At 35.9% G+C, this 17,269-nt stretch overlaps 2 protein-coding genes across 3 annotated transcripts; one reads left to right on the forward strand and one right to left on the reverse strand.

The window, feature by feature from the left end:
- Window positions 1-1,246: 1,246 nt before the first annotated feature.
- Window positions 1,247-10,719, forward strand: LOC145212762 (serine/threonine-protein phosphatase 2A 56 kDa regulatory subunit gamma isoform-like). 2 transcript variants are annotated; one of them, XM_080081010.1, is made up of 16 exons: window positions 1,247-1,346; window positions 1,666-1,716; window positions 2,703-2,871; window positions 3,424-3,623; window positions 4,009-4,119; window positions 4,484-4,576; window positions 5,240-5,370; window positions 5,462-5,521; window positions 6,059-6,167; window positions 7,293-7,346; window positions 7,474-7,644; window positions 7,970-8,097; window positions 8,384-8,485; window positions 8,549-8,621; window positions 8,974-9,141; window positions 9,695-10,719. In XM_080081010.1, the coding sequence occupies exons 1-16, from the start codon at window positions 1,308-1,310 to the stop codon at window positions 9,824-9,826; spliced, it is 1,791 nt and encodes a 596-aa protein (XP_079937136.1). In that variant the 5' UTR covers window positions 1,247-1,307; the 3' UTR covers window positions 9,827-10,719. The 2 variants fall into 2 exon arrangements, with proteins under 2 accessions (XP_079937136.1, XP_079937137.1); XM_080081011.1 differs by lacking the exon at window positions 1,666-1,716.
- A 23-nt stretch (window positions 10,720-10,742) lies between these two features.
- On the reverse strand, window positions 10,743-16,799 carry LOC145212761 (uncharacterized). The gene is made up of 9 exons (XM_080081009.1): window positions 16,586-16,799; window positions 16,112-16,322; window positions 15,609-15,692; window positions 15,316-15,459; window positions 13,514-13,680; window positions 13,150-13,286; window positions 12,972-13,070; window positions 12,271-12,845; window positions 10,743-11,878 (listed from the first exon to the last, which is right to left on the reverse strand). The coding sequence occupies exons 1-9, from the start codon at window positions 16,667-16,669 to the stop codon at window positions 11,121-11,123; spliced, it is 2,259 nt and encodes a 752-aa protein (XP_079937135.1). The 5' UTR covers window positions 16,670-16,799; the 3' UTR covers window positions 10,743-11,120.
- Between the last annotated feature and the right edge of the window lie 470 nt (window positions 16,800-17,269).

Genomic DNA, 17,269 nt, shown 5'->3' on the forward strand with positions numbered 1-17,269 from the left:
TTTGAACAAACTAGTGATTCAAAATATATTTCTTAATCCAGGTGTTGTAACCTCATGATTTTTAGTTTAATTGTAATATCAAGGTGTCAAACTAATGTATGTATGTGCAGTACAAAAACACTTTGAAATGTACCTTTTTTAAGTTCAGTACTAATATTATTTTGTGACCTGTATTGAATGTTCTCATATTGCAAATATTTGTGTTTTATCAAGTTAAGTGAGGTTTCGAGAAAGAAATGTTTGTATTACCATCAGACCGCACAGAATACTAACGTTTTTGCGTGGTTTATAAATACTTTTACATATCTTAATTGGTGATCAGGAAATGTTATTTCAACCATGACATTTATTCTGTCTCAGTGCACTTAACCAATTTTCATTTATATAATTTGCAAAATGTGGAATGTGGCACCGTAGGACTTAGTTGTGTTGCATGAAATACAAGGTTTTACAGATAACCACAAGTAGATATATTCTAAAGAGCTATCTGAATTGCATTGACTACACTTTTTTACATGTACAAATTACCCAGGTTGTAAGGAGAAATGTAAACTTCATTTATTGGCAGGATATTACTTTATCCTTGTACATGGGTAAGCCCCATTTGGCATCACCTACTGCTAAAGTAGTTTCAATTTAATACCTAAGAAACAGTCATTTGTTTTTCTTTTTGTTTAAAAAGCTAGTCGTGTTCTTGACTTTTATTTTTGTAAAAGTACTAATCTACTTTACTTGAACTTTGCGTAAATCACTACAAAAAACGTTTGGCAATGAGATGTAGTATCTTAAGTAAAAATGCATACATGTCTTGAGTTTAAAAGCAATATCCATACAACGCCTTCTTTGTGTTACAAATGACAACACATGTAATATATTGCTATATGGTAGCCTGTGAAGAGTAACAGATGGATAGTGATGTCATTTACATTATTTTGTCCAAGTAGCATTAAATTGTGTATCTGTAATGCCATTGCCATATCAGGTTTAATTGTGTTTTTGTAAAGAACAACATCACAAACCAGCTTTCCTTTTTTACAATTTGTGATTATTATTTTTTGGTAACCAACCTTAAATGTTTGGTAGATTTTATGTTGACTAAAAGGTGATTAAATTTCATGAATAAAAGGCTTTTTATTTTGGCAATTTATAGGTTACAATTTCTCCACAACAGATGTATAATAAATTTAGCAAAGCTATGTGTGGTTTTGTGGTGTAGAATTGCTGAACAATATTTGCCATGAAAGTTTAATCTTATTGTTGATGGATATTTTTCAGTATACTGTAGTAGCAATAATTAATTTTTGAACATGCCTAACATAAAACCAAAAAAGGAAAAAGCTGAAAAGGTGAGTTTATACTAGAGCGATTTTGGGTATTTAAACAAATATAGAGACATCTTTGATAAATCAATTTTATGAAACAACATGTGTATTATAATTTTTTGCATTGTAATTTTGACGTTTAACTATCATGGATTTTTTGAAAATACTGCATTTGATATTCTATCAATGTATTTATATTGAGTTATTTTGCTGTCGTAGAAATTAAGTTAATTTTTTGTTGCTTGCATCTTGGTTTACTGCATAATTGCGTATACTTTTTAATCCTTGTTAGCTCCCAATTATGCCTAAATCTTGCAATGAACTGAATGCATTTAATTTTCAGGGAGTTGCAAAAGCAACTGCAAATGTATCTAAAGCAAAAGAGGAAGATGATGTATGTTGCTATTATTGGCACTTTGTGTTCTGTTTTATTTCTATATTTCTATGCATGTTTCATTAATGCACAAAATCTCTCCTAAAAAAAAATAATCCTTGAAACTAATTTATCTATTTGTAAAACTGTTCTACAAAAGCCACTGGAATGGTAAAAAAAACTGTTAGGTCAGCAGATGAAAATGTGAAAAAACATTTCCACTCTGCTTTCATCTTCCAACTTCATTGTTGCCAGAAGTAATGTAATCACATTACTTAATAACAAAGTCAAAATGCCTCATTTCACACTGTTTTGAGGCTATTCATTTTGGTATGTTTAATTATTCTTTGAGATTCATTGGTAATATTTTTATGGTCCTTAATTGGCTGACAGTAATTTGCAATAAGTGAAAATCCTCAGTAAAATAAATTATTGTTTAAAACACGCTTGTGCTAGGTGATTCGCTAGTACCTTTATATATATTTACAGCATGTTGCCTGCCAATTGCATGTAAACTGATGGAGTGTCTGTAACCTGCTTGCTGCATCTAATCAATATTTAGGCTTAAATGTCTGCTACATTTCAAATGCCAAATGTTCTGTTTTTCAATTTATGTAAACTATAGCTAACCCGAGGTGACTGAAAAAGCAAAATATATGTTTGAGGAAAAAATACTTCAGATTTTGCATTAGATGTCCTCTCCATTCTCTCATTTAGTTAGTTTGTGTGCATGCATGTTGCATTAAAATACTTAATTTTGGTATGATTTATTAAAATGTTTGTTAAAATTTCATTGCCTTGCACTGTGATTGTTATTCATCATTATTCACGCTTTGCTGCAATTTTCAGTAAAACTCCATATTATTCGGAGACATATTGTCATGATTAGCTTCACTGTACCAAGATCACAGCAAATAGTTTTATATCAACATGTTTCTGTTTTGTTAAACTGGAACTGTAATTAATGACAAATAATTAATGGTAATTCCACCTATTTCAAATGACAGAAAAAGCCTGGCCCCCACCATACTAACTCAGCAGGACCTCCAGTTACTCAATTGAGCAAAGTGAAGTATGCACCTGGTGTTCCACTGGTTAAGAAGGAAAAGAGACAGAACTCATCTAGATTTAATGTGACTAAAAATCGGGAGCTTACAAAAATGCCAGCCCTAAAAGGTAACACATTGCAATTTAAGGTAAAATCAACTTTACAATATTTATGCAGTGAATACTGCAAGGCGAGTAGTGTGTAAAATTAATTTTTAAAAAATTAATCAATCAATTCAACTATTGTGCAGACTAAATAGTTCTCTTGTTGTGTGCGTGTTCTCAGGATTGTTTGATTTTTATTTCACAACCTTAGGTTTTGTGTACTAAAAACTGGTTTGCTAACAAAGCTGTTTTGTCGCAGTTTATGCACTGTTTTGACATTCAAATAAATATATAGTTACATTCTAGTTGCTCTCGTCTAATCTAATTTAAAATTTGATCCAAGCCAACCCTGGTTAGCAAATTATCAGGTAAAAATACTGGTTAATTTCGGTACTAAGTATTACAGGTGCATATTATTGTTTAAGTGAGATTGTTTTGTTCTCTGAACATTTTTTTCAGAAATAAATGTGAGTTTCTGTAAACCTACTGGGTGCCTGACCTACACATATTTAGCATTTTTTATTGCATTATGTAGTATAGTCCTACCAAGACAACAGCTATGCCTTTGTGTTAAAGATGCTGCCCCAGGTGATGTTGAGAGTCTTTTCACAAGAAAGCTGCAACAGTGTTGTGTGGTGTTCGATTTCGTCACAGATCCCCTCAGTGACTTAAAGTGGAAAGAAATTAAGCGGGGAGCTTTAAATGAAATGGTGGAGTACATAACACACAACAGAAGTGTTATAACTGAGCCGATATATCCAGAAGCTGTTCATATGGTAAGATATATATATAGTAACTTTGTTTGCATTTTTGTCTGGGTTAAAAATATGTGTTGACAGTTCACAAGCTGGTATGTATCAAGATGAAAATTATCTCAAACTGTTTATGTTCACAAATAACTTGTTAAACTTCTAGCTAAAGAAACATAAGGCTTGCCTTGTAATATTATAATATCAATCATAAAAAAACATGATTCTGGTCAAAAAAACTTTTCATTTTTTTAGGTTGTTATGTTGGTCTATTGACCTTTTTACAAAAATGTGTGCAAGGATGTGTGTTGTGGCATTATGTTACCTATAAAAGTTTAAGAGTGTCATTTGGAACTATAATAGAAGTTTGGCTCTGTGAAGTTTGTTATTTACAGAGATTTGTTTTGTTTAGTTTGCAGTAAACACTTTTCGATCATTACCACCATCGTCCAACCCATCTGGTGCCGAGTTTGACCCAGAAGAAGATGAACCAACATTAGAGGCATCATGGCCACATATTCAGGTAACATAACTTAACTATTGTATTGAACCCGACCATCTATTTTGGGAAAAAGCAGTTGAGATCCTGATTGACACAATTACTTGCCTGGCCATGCACATCCTGTTGGCATTTCAAGACATTAAAGCCTAAGAGAATAGCTCAGTTAACTATGTTGAATGGACAATGACTCTGTGAAGCATGCTGTTGAGTTGCTAAATATGTTGTTGATTGACATATGATAACGTTGATGACATCATCATCCATTGACATGTCATCATCCATGTCATGCAGGTCATTTTTAATTGGTCATTGTCTGCAAAATTTGGACCCTAACATCTGTCTTTTACTTTTATCTTGCTTATTTATTGAGTTTGACTTTTTACAGCTCATCTACGAGTTTTTTCTGCGCTTTTTGGAATCTCCTGATTTCCAACCACACATTGCCAAGAAATTCATTGACCAGAAGTTTGTTTTGGAGGTGTGTTATTTGCTTTTCATATTTATAGGGCCACTTTGTATATTATACAAACAAGCCAAAAAGCAATACTTCCACCACAATACAATAATGTCTTCATGTTGTTGCATTGCATTATAATTCAAATGGTTACCAATATGATGTTAAAAATAGCAAAGAGTGCAATTAAAAATCTGGTGTGTATGTACAAATGGTGTTTATGTAGAAATTTTTGAACAAATTTTTTCTCATGATATGTAGTTTATATTTCATGTAAATAAGACTTTGTTGATCCATTTGTAGATTATTATTCAAAAGCCCTGATTTGCCTTTTTGACATGCTTATTTGGTGTTAAGCAGTGGTTCTCATCCTTTTATGGTCACGCACCTAAATGGTACCACCTAAACCTTGTTAGAATGGGTAGATGAAGTGATATTAAATTTTTTTGACTGGGCTAGCATGTTTCTGAATCCAGCAACTGACGAGTTGGGTCAGTTGAGTAGCAATTTTGGGTCTGACTTAAAATGAGAAAATATAACATATAGCTACTTGTGTACTACCATAAATCAAAGCTCTAGCGTACTGCTAGTAGGTAACCACTGGTGTAAAGTAATAGGCAGTGCTTGTATTTGCTTGTTCATCAAGTCTGTTGCTGCTTTTGTTTGAAACAAATAATTGTCTTGCAGTTGTTGAACCTTTTCGACAGTGAAGACCCAAGAGAACGAGACTTTTTAAAAACTACTTTGCACAGAATCTATGGAAAATTTCTGGGCCTTCGTGCTCACATTCGCAAGCATATAAATAACATTTTTTACAAGTATGTATTTTTATGATAGTTGATTCTAATATGCGATAATATACTATATTTTACTGCAAAAACGAAATTTCACACTGCATTGTTTTTGCAGATTTATTTATGAAACTGAGCGCCACAATGGAATTGCAGAACTTTTGGAGATTTTAGGAAGGTATGATTGATATGTCCAATATGTGGATAAAATCAAGTAACAACCATCCTGATAAAGTTAAACAAGTGCTTACAAAATCACAATGTATAAATTTGTTCTACAGACACCTAATCATTTGCCAACACAACTGTTTGAAGGAAAGCATGTTATCTATTGGTGCAATATATGCTAGTCTGGTAGCCATAAAATTAATGACACAACAATATGATGGTATCATAATTTGCCGTTTGGTGGCATTAAACCTTGTCAAAAATCAATTACCATTACAGAACAATGTTTTTTGTTGTGTACACTTGCTTGAGCCTACATTATGTCACAAACTATTCATTGAATTAAAACTGGTTAGCCATCACCATTACCAAGTGACAATGTAAATCCAAAGTGACAGCAGCCAGGGTACTTAAGTTGCTAAGATACATTTATAGAACTGAATATTTTTAATCCTTTGCTCCAAATGTTTCTTATTTTTATGTGTTCTTTTGAATCTTAGTTGCTGTATTAAGTTGTATGCTGAAACTAGTTTGTTTTTATTTTCAGTATCATAAACGGCTTTGCCTTACCCCTGAAAGAAGAACATAAAGTTTTCCTTGTTCAAGTTCTAATTCCATTACATAAAGCTCGTTCCCTTACCGTCTACCATCCACAGGTTAGTGATATGTTTTGACAACAAGTAGCTTTTCAATCGGGCCAAATTGAAGAAACATTACCGCAGAATGGGCAAACAACAAGTGTATACATTTATTAAACACAACACACATTAATCTCTACTGTTGAACCAAGGATTTTAAGATGCCATTTATAACAAATATTTTAAATTAATTCGTTTAGCCACAATATTGATTGAATGAGTTACTATTTTAGTTGTCTTGTTAAATCACAAAACAAACAAGTTCAAAAACTGATATGTTTGTACCCAAAAAAGCCCAACTAAACATTTGTTTCTAACTTTCCTTACACTTTTTTTGCAAAATTTACAAAATTGATTTCTTTTGTCATCATACAACTTTTTAACAACGAACTCTTCCCCAAAAGCTTATGCTTCTGTGAGGTAACAAATGAGCAGACAGCCAAATTGTGTATTATCAGACTGCATGTTGCACAGTTTTATGTCAAACTTGACTTACACATGTAATGTTTAAAAACCATTATGATATATTTTTAGGTCAAGAAGGGTCGCCTAACTTCCTGTGTTAACATGAATAATGTGGCATGTCCCGCCTTGTACTCAAGGTTATAATTAGCATCACTGGGCCTGTAATTAAGTTCAACTGCACTGTTACATTCATTGTTGCCAGTGTGTTTGAATGAGATTGTTTTGCTTTTGTTAGACATATTTTCAGCAGCAAATTTTTAGAGATTAAATCTGGAAACATTGTGGAATTAAATCTGCAGTTCTAAAGCGGCAAACAACATTTTTTTCCACAATGGCATTAAAATTGTGTTTTTCTGTAATTGATTTTACATTAAAGCCAGTGGCATTGACTGATAACGCAGCTCCATTGTAATCCAATTTGTTTCTATGTTTAACTAATAGTCTGCTCCTCAGCCACCATGATTGTAACCTGTACCAATATTACACAACATGCAACATGATGTAAAAGTCATGAGCTGTTAGCAAACCATACACTTTAAAACAGTCTGTCAATAATATTTGATTTAATATTTTGGTTTGGAACTGATCTACAATAGTCAGCTGTTCTGTTGTAATCATATTTCCAATTTTTTTATTGTGAGAAGACAAGTTATGACATCCGTTCTCTGTACATTGCAGCTTGCCTACTGTGTTGTGCAGTTCCTGGAAAAAGATTCTACTCTTACCAAACCAGTAAGTAAAAATTGTAATTCATTTTAAAGAAAAATATAAGAAATATGTAAAATGATAAATATATTGTATAAAGCTTATTGCCTAAACATTTCACCAGTAACAGCACTGCGCCATCTAATTCCCACAGGTCATTGACGGTTTGTTGAAATTTTGGCCAAAAGTTCACAGTCCCAAAGAAGTAATGTTTCTCAATGAACTTGAAGAAATACTGGATGTAATTGAACCCTCAGAGTTTGGCAAAATAATGATACCACTGTTTAAAAAGTTGGCTCAGTGTGTCTCAAGCTCACATTTTCAGGTAACTACTGTGTTTGCTTATCACGTGTACTGCTATTGATTTTAATCTGGGTGGTTTGTGTGTTTTTCGTCAGACAGTATCTTCAAACGTTGGCAGATTTTTTTTAAAAATATGGCAAAAATTAACTAGTCATTTTTACAATTATTCCAGTATGTTACCACATTATTTTTGTCAATTACCTTTTGTGGCCATTTTTCTTTTGCTAAAACAGAAAATTATATTTCAGGTAGAAATTTATTTCAAGGTTACATTTGTTTTGGTTTGAACATGGATAAAAAAAAGAGTAATTTAACAATTTTTTGGTTCTACCTTTTTCTATGTGTAGGTTGCTGAGCGTGCATTGTATTATTGGAACAACGAGTACATTATGAGTTTAGTGAGTGACAACACTACAACTATTTTGCCCATCATCTTTCCTCCATTGTATAAAAATTCAAAAACCCACTGGAACAAGTAAGCACATATTTTGGCTTTTTATGCACAAATTTCTTTCTGTTTATGTAGTGAACAAATTTAATGCGCTTATCTTTTACTACCTAATATAAGACCAATTTTGCATAATTTTTCCAAATACATTTTCTTGTGTTAAATTTGTGATGTGGTTAGTTATATGACAGAAAAGCAAAATCATGTTTATCTACAATTTGTTGTTAAGAGACATATTATCCTTGTTTTATCCAACTTGAAATCATTTGGTGGGTCATAGCATAAATCATTCTATTAAAACATTTGTTTGCAGGACAATTCATGGTTTAATCTACAATGCACTGAAGATCTTTATGGAAATGAACCAAAAACTTTTTGACGAATGCACGCAAAAGTACAAGTTGGACAAACAAAAGTGAAGGATATTTTTACATTGGTGTTTTGACATGAATAAACTTGCATGGCTTAATTTTAACAGAGAAAAGCAAAAACTTAAAGAACGAGAAGAATTTTGGCAGAAGCTGCAAGATCTGGCTGGAAAAAATCCATTGGTAGGTTGTTTGCAAGCAAAGTCCCATTTTGTTGGATGGTTATGGTAATGAAAATAGTTTCTAACCTTTCATACGTTTAACAAGTAATGAAGTTTAAACTAGTCATACATACATACATACCGCAGCCAATTAGCTTGTTAATCCATTTTTAAGCACCTAAATTTTAAAAAATAGCAGTATAAACCATATTTGCATATTGTCCATCTTATTTTAAAAATGGTAACCTGGTGGACATTTTTAGTCAAGAACTATTTTCAAAAGCACTAGTAAGTTCATTCGGCAAAAATGTGACATTTTTTCAAGCAGTATTTTGTTCGCCAAAGGGTAAATATTAACTTCTGTTTTTTGCCAGTCCAAAAACGTCCCAGTGAACAACAGCAACGCATCTAACTACAGTGTTCTGGCAAGTGGTGACGCGCCATCAATGCAATGCGACAATTTGCAACCACCGCCGGTTGCTATGGATACCGATAGTGAGGTGACACTACGCTCTGAAGAAGTTGTAAAAGATATGGAACAGGTGGGTGACTGATTGTAACCTGATATTTCGTCAGATATATTCGTTAACTTTTTTCTGTTACCGAAGAAGATTTGCAAGCGAAGTCGTGCCGTTTGTTTGTGGTCGTCATAACATTTTCGAATTACATCTTTGTTTGAGTCCATTTGCATATCTTTATCTTTCTGTGACCCCCTTAGGCGTGCATGAAAACATATCCACCGATCAACCTAGATAACTGCAAATTACTAGAAGCAGTTTGTACAGATCTGCGTTTCAAGTTTTCTGGGAAATACATTGGCCTTTTTACGTCAAAGTTTTTTTACGTCTGTATATGTAAACTACTGTTTGTTTGTTTTTGCTTCAACTGGTCTAGCTGGTGTAATTCGAAAATCACTTTGTGCAACCACACACTGGTTTACGGCTTCTTCAATGTACCAGTTTCTAGTCATTTTTTCAGCTTCCACTTTCTTTTTGATATTGCCTACTATGTCGATAAATAGCTAACAGGTAACTACTATTCGCAGCAAATCTTACTCGCAAGTACTGAAATTGCGCCTAATTTAAATGTTTGCAGATCAAGACCAACAAAGGTCCTCCTCTGGTCCGGCGCAAATCTGAGCTGCCGCAAGATCTCTACACAGCCAAAGCTCTCGCCACATACAAGCGTCCTGAAGATCACCTGACTCCCAGCTCCGAAAACAGTTGAGCGCCACGCCCCCTACACACCTCCCAGTTGCCGCCCCATAACATAGTCCGCGGCCCCTCGCTGAAGAATAGATAATTGTTGCGATGTGTGTACAAACGAAGCGGTTTATTTGCCCTGGGTTCGAATCTCAGACCCCCACACCTTCTTTCAGTCTTTATAGAGCACGCGTGATTTTTGTTTGTCTGTTTCTGTTTGTTTGCCACAACATATCAAAGCAACGTGTCAAACGCCGTATTCGTGTGTTGTTGAATCCCGCCTCCAGTTTGTAAGTATCGCCAGTTCCACAAGTCGTCATGTGATAATGTGTCTTGTTGTTGTGGTCATTGACATTGCGTGTGGCGGCCTGTCTAGCTCTACGGTCTCTTGAACTTGACATTCCGCCAAACTTGCTGCACATGCGACCTACAGTAACCTGATGTTGTGCTTAGGAAATCAATGCCCTCTACTGAGCACTGATACCTCATATCTAATTAGTACGTAATGTATCGAATAGTTAAAATGTAAATGCTGCACAGATTTGGGTCGAATCTGGTAACTGCGCCAACTGTGGTGTCACAAAAAGTGTACATTCGTGCACATGCCGTATACTAATGCATGCCAATAACTGTAAGTGTCTAAACGGACCTATGCGGTTTTCACACGCTTGCTTTGTGACAGTTCCAACCCTGTTTCTTTCGGTTGCTGATTTTCGCCTTTACATATAGTATGAGTCTTCTTGGGCTGTGGTCAAGTTTCATTCTATGAATTGCTGAGGCCAGTCAGTCGCTTTCAAATATCATTGACGTGCTTCTGTTCTGGGTCTGTGCCGTGTGTACAGGCAACCTCCAGCGCGTAAACCTGATCTATCTTTTGTTCCACAATATCCCGCAAAATACACTACTGTTGTGATCTTACTGAGTGACATATTTATATTACACGCCTACAGTTAGTTAGACGTAAACATCAAAGCTTGTGTTTTAAAAACCATTACAAAACAAGTTTTATTGTGCATATTACGTGCACACAAATTTCCGAAGTGCCGAGTATTTTCAGTTGTGCATTTACAACCATCCACCAGTGCAAAAAACAGCAACTAAAATCTGACGAAGTATGATCAGCCACTCCTTATTAAAATAAACAAGTATTTAAGTTCACCATGCATGTGCACACAAACAAGACGAATGCACGCAATAGTACAAGTTCCATCTTGGTCCCTTCAACCACATCGTTTCCCCTGCCTTTGACCACTACAGTGAATGCTATAGCATTTTTGCCGAAAATTCAGTCAGTTATGAGACAATGCCGTGTATGGTACTCAAAGAGCGGTAATGGGGCCAGTCCCGGGCCATATGTTGGAACCACTAGTTCCAAGTTCTGCAAATCGGTTGTTTGCAACATTTTGCTCTGATCCGGTTTCCTGAAGAAAACTCGTCGAGGACGATCGGCGAATTGCCCGTATAAATGAGCTGTTGGAAGACATAAACGTAGGTATTCTCACGTTCCTATGTAACGGGCTTGACGGCAGATTTTGGATTACAGCCATACCAGGTAAAGTGCGTGGTTTGTGTGTTTCGTTCTCATACCGTGTCACTTGTATTCGACCATCAGGAAGCGTGCTTCGGCTGCGACTGATACGAGGTAAAGAGTTGACCGTTATCGCCTCAGTTGAATGTCCAGCACTTCGGTATCCACTGTCGGTGATTTGGTCGATGCTCCTCAACTCCATCTCATCGCTGTCACGTGATTGCCCTCTCTCCAGGCCACGTGACTTGATCCAGTTTTGTTTGCTAAAAATCTGTGATCGAAAAGCTTTGACGATCGGCGAATCGTTAATACTTGTGTGCGATTCCTGAGTTTTGCGTCCGCGCAAGCAACGTGCACTCGAGATTGATAAAGGAGATTTTGTTGAGACAGTTGGCGTCCGTCGTTCATGCACTTTGCTTTCAGGAACTTTTTTGTCTCTTAATTTTCCGCTTTCATACGCCTGGTCTGCTGATAATGTTTGGTTAGAATCAAATGAAGATTGCTCGTACTGGTGGTGCTTGCGGAAAAATTGGTAATTGATAGGGTCTTCTGCAAGTACAAATGATTTTTATTAAAATTAGGTCAGACCATTATATCGTAATTTGTGAGGACGGTCAATAAGGTTGATTGATTTTTGACCAAATTGGTCATACAATTTGCTAGCAACTTGGCGGTGTTTCATATTTTACTATGGCAATCCCGTTGTGCTTTTATGCAAAAAAACTTGTTGTTTTAGAAAGTATTGAAACGGGCTTTTGTAAACGGAAGCAGATCCTTAAAAATATGATTTTTTAAAGTTGTCGACCACCGATTTGAAATATTCGTTTCTGTTAACATAACCCGGTTTTTGTTATGATGTCGCACATTTAATGGTTAGCGCAAAAGTATATGATGTCAATAGTTTGAAGGCATTAAATGCATCATAATATAAGCAATCTTACTTTGGTGTTTTTGTTCCTTAGACATCACATTTATAGTTTCAGGTCTAACGAATCTTTTTTTGTGCACGCCGTTTGCATACGGTTTTGTTTGTCCCCGCTTGCTTGATATCGACGCCATGGTGAGAGCTTCTGATTGTGCAGAGTCGACTGCACCACGAGCTGAACTACGTTTTTCATTTTGGAACTCGAGCGGAGGTGGAAACGATATCGTCGATTGAGTGTGGTTTGTCGAAAAAACAGAACCTTGATAATCCAAAGTTGGTGAGTGAATGGACTTGCAAGAAATAATTGGGGGGATTTTGGACCTCAGTTTTCTCACTCCCTTCACGTCAATACCAGCTGACCTTTGTGTTGATTTACTTGCCCCCCTGGACATATTTGATGACTTTAACTGATTAAGATCGATACCGTGATTATCGTCATAATCATCGATGTCATCATGATCAGAATCTGAGCTTGCATAAATTTGCAGGTGATTATCGTGTTTCGCACAATCTGGAAGCTTGAGGTTAAATGACGACGCTCCGTTGTATCCACTATCAGAGCAAGGAAGTCCCATGACAGGTTCAGCTGCACTAAAATATGTACTTGATTCAACAGAAATCAAACAAAACAACGGCCTAACAAAATCGTATATTGCATACAAATTTATAAAAATGATTTTAGTGTCCAAAACATTGCACATACATAGTTTTTCTTACCATGCAATTTCAGCAGAGTTTTCTCTGGAAAGCAAATTTCCGCGAATGTTCAAATCGTTTCCACTTATGCTGAGCGACGCCCTTGACTTTTTCCTCACACTGTCATTTAAATTACTCGTTTTAAAGATGTAACATAAGAACAACATGATGCTACAAACATTGGGGACATAAAACACACCTTCTTCGCAGATTCATACTTGGGGGCATGGACACACTCTTGCGGCGGTTGTTGAAAGAGTCACATCGTGAAACTCCTTCTTCAATATTGGAGCCGCTTTCAGACTTCTCGTTTGAGTCCTCGTTTGACCTTTCCACCTGCGGCGTAGATTTTCCTTAAATAATTAGTAAGACTTCCACCTCTACGTGAGAACAAACATTTTTACGAATGAAGCTAACGTGACTCTTAATTTACCTTTTACGTTGTTAAAATATGCAAAAAAAACATGTTGCAATCAATTTTTTAAATCCGTATCTAAACAACTTCGAAAAGTTACATCGATTTCCGAAAAACAGCCACAGCTAATTAGTAGCCTACTACCTACGTCTTTGACAAGCTCTTGGATAATGACCACTCCCAGTATTTCTGTCAGAACAAAAGCAAGCCCTGCGCAGTAGAACGACCAACCATATTCGGTTCCTGAGGAACTTCGCTTGCTTAATTTGTCGTTGCTTGAAATGAAGATGATAATTCCAAGCACATTGGTAAGACCTGCGATGATTAATAAAAAGGTTTCAAAGACAGGAAAATAAAAACTTTCTAGATAATAAAACATTTCAGATTTGACTTAATCTGCAAAATCAAGGTGGCCTTCGACAACATGTTTTTTTTAATTGATTACATATTTTTATTTTTTTATTTTTTGACTAATCAACTTCTGTTACCTTGTATCGTATCATGGTTGTAATAAACCCTTATCATGGTTGTAATAAAAAATTACAATGTTTTTCTCTATTTTCGCGCGAATAAACTTACGAGTTTGCAAAATGAAGTTACCTAAAACGGCTTTTCAATACAAATGATTTTTTGACATTATAATTGTTTGGTACGGATCAAAGTATTGATATGGTTCGTACGAGTTTGCAAATGTATGTCATGTAGAATGAAATAACTTTATCTATACATTTTCACTTTGGCTGTTATCTATTTGAGGCTCGGATATTGTAAACATTTGAGACAGACCGTGTTCTTTGCTTTAATAGTTGTAAACAGTAACGGATTTTTTAGCGACAATGCAAAAAACATTTTTGGGAGAATAGGCTAGAGCAGTGTTTCCCAACCTATGGGTCGCGACCCAAAGTTGGGTCGCCTGAACATTCTGTTGGGTCGCTTGTTTTAGTGCGAATAAGAGCATCTACTTGATTTCGCCTTGTAGCGTTTTTTATATATATTTCCCAAGGCTGTAAATTGTTGCCACAATAACAATAATTTTGTCACAATTTGTCGTGGTAATGGTTAAAACTGTTTGTGACGTCATAAAGTGATGTGTTAGCTCACAGTTGAGCGTTGTCTGGCTAACAATTCTTCGATTCAGCTCCAAGTTCAGGCTAAATGGAAATGTTTGGTCGAAAAAACAACACTATTTGTTCGTTATTTGATTTGCTAAACCTGCGTAGTAATTTTCAACAAGCTTTCCAAATTTACAGGCAAAGATACAACTAAAATAGCATGTCCATGGGTCGAGAGAAACCACTAAACAAAATTTTGATGAGTATTTGGGTCGCGTCAAAAAAAGGTTGGGAACCACTGGGCTAGAGCAAAGGTGGGCAACCTTTTTGCATGCGCGGGCCAAAAAGTAATGATATATTGCCGCGGCTGGCCGCAACGATGGTCATGCAATAACATAGCACTGCTAGGCAAAGTCAAACACACAACAATTTTGTCATTGTATGTAACAATACTTATTCTTAGTAATCAACTAATAACTATCAACGTTCAATGCAACAACTCTTTGGTACAAAAATGGGATTTTACACACACATTCGGTCTGGCCGATTAAAATAAAATACGAGTCGCGGGCCGCTCCAAAGTTGCTCGCGGGCCGTAGGTTGCCCACCCCTGGGCTAGAGTTTAATTAAAAATAATAATAACAGTAAAACCTTTGAACTATACCCATGTGAACCAAAACAGGTAAACATATGAGGAGGGCGCCAGCGGTGCACAAATTCTTATTAAAATAGTCCCTTGTGCGCAGGGCAATATCCAAAATCGATAATGTGATATTTGCCAGGAGACAGATGAACGGGGCTTGTAAACAAAATCTGCTAGATTATTTGTTTTCGTGTTTATTGTTTTGGTGTACAATACTTGTGGATATAGAAGGGAGAAATCCCCACTGTTACTTACCGGACACAACCAAGTTTACTCCTCCCGCCAACGAGAAAACGTGCTTCTTCGCAATCCAGATCATTCCAGCCCCCACAAACACAGCACCGCTAAACGCCAACATCACGCTAACCACGGGAAATATGTTGGTCTTCCGTAAAATACCTAAAAATATGTTGATTTAATTATGAAGATTTTCGTGCCTAAGGTATTTAAGTTTATTTTATAGGTACAAGCTATGAACCAACAAATAAATCGTTGTTAAATTCCTAGGTCTGTCGCATGTATTTGCTATTTTCTAAAAATAAACCCACCGATGACGTAAAGGGATGACGTAGCGGCTGTAGCATCCGAATTTTGTGACATCGCCAACGTCCTACAAATTCCTGAGCAATCCACTAAAACCAACAAGTTTATAAATAAACATTCTAATAAAACCAACTTTGGCAATTAGTTCATTACCAAAACTTACTAAATTAGTTCGCAACTCTATAGCCTACCTGTCTGATCCTAGTTTATTAATTCAGATCTTTGCGCCATTTACCGGTATTTATTTGTCTGACTTGAGGTATAGTTATAGTGTTGTAGCTTTACCACAAATCCTATAAGGCGAAGAATTTAGTTTTTATGACCATAAACATGTCTGACATTCTTATTTAATTCAGTTGCATATTTTGATGCATGGATTTTTTTTCGTGGTACTTCGTGAAATAATTTTTCAGTTTGATGTTAGTTTAGTGAAACAGTTATGTAATATAAATTTTTAAAGTCAGCTTTTAAGTAAGTTGATATTTCAGTTCAAAATCCCTGTATTTACCGTCTCCGCAACATAATCTCCACAGACCAGAAAATGATCTCTTTTCACGTTGTACGACTTCGGTTGTATTTTCCATGGTTTTACTGCCCAGTAATTCGCCAGAATGAGGTTTGATGGCCCAAACAGCTTGCAGATTAAGCCAATGATCGGTAAATAGTGCCACAATTAACATGAGAAAAGATGCAAAGGCTCCCACCAAGAGAATGTACGGCTGAAAAGCGAAAAAAAAATAATGAATACATCAACGCATGTCAAAAGTTTACTGTAATAGACAAAACAGCAATTTCGGACAAAAATAAATGTAGCCTATTGTTTTTTGCAAAAACTTAAATCGACGGTAGGCTACGTATAGCAAGCCACATTTTCACAAAATATCATTTTCTTACGTAACAAGTCACTGACGTTCTTTGTAGTTTTTATATTTTATCGTGTAAAAAAACATTTCATAACGCCATTTCCACTTATCAAGCATACCTGGTAGCTCCTAGCCTTCTTTAGTACATCACATAACATACTGATAATGCTATCTGAACCGGCAAAGAAAACCCTGTCAGCCATGTGCAAATATCCTATTTTTCGGCACTGTGTTAAAAAGATGGCTTCAATCAACACGCAACCAACATTCCTATGATCTTGCTTCTACAAGGTCCATTCGAAAACTAATGACGTTCAACGAACAATGAGTTTTTCTCTTGCATTCGGGACACTGCAGAGTCTTGAAGTGACGAAGATGAAACCTATCCCTGGGGAGACGACGCCGTTAGAAGATGAACAGTGGTGACCAGTGATCGACAATCGATCCTATGTCGGCGCCGTCAAAAATCTAATGAGTTTTGGTTGGAACTTGATTTAATGACTGGTGATCTTGACCAACTGCTAACCCTTATAGTCTAAAGAAAGTATAACCTCCCTACACTCATAATGAACACACATACCACTTGATTAAATTGTGTAGGTAAAGGCGACAGGTTAATCATAACCAACATGATCCCAGTATTGAATTCATATTCATCTTTAACGGACTAACGGTCGAACTGGCCATCCCCTACCACAAAGCTGACAGCGTACGAGGCAGGCAACAGTGCTTCCCAGCTAACAATTTGACGTCGGCTTGACGTAGATTTTTGGTCAAGTTTGGTCGATAGGACGTTGCGACAA

Source organism: Phallusia mammillata, chromosome 2 (assembly GCF_965637545.1).
Source record: "Phallusia mammillata chromosome 2, kaPhaMamm4.hap1.1, whole genome shotgun sequence".
NCBI classification, from domain to species: domain Eukaryota; kingdom Metazoa; phylum Chordata; class Ascidiacea; order Phlebobranchia; family Ascidiidae; genus Phallusia; species Phallusia mammillata.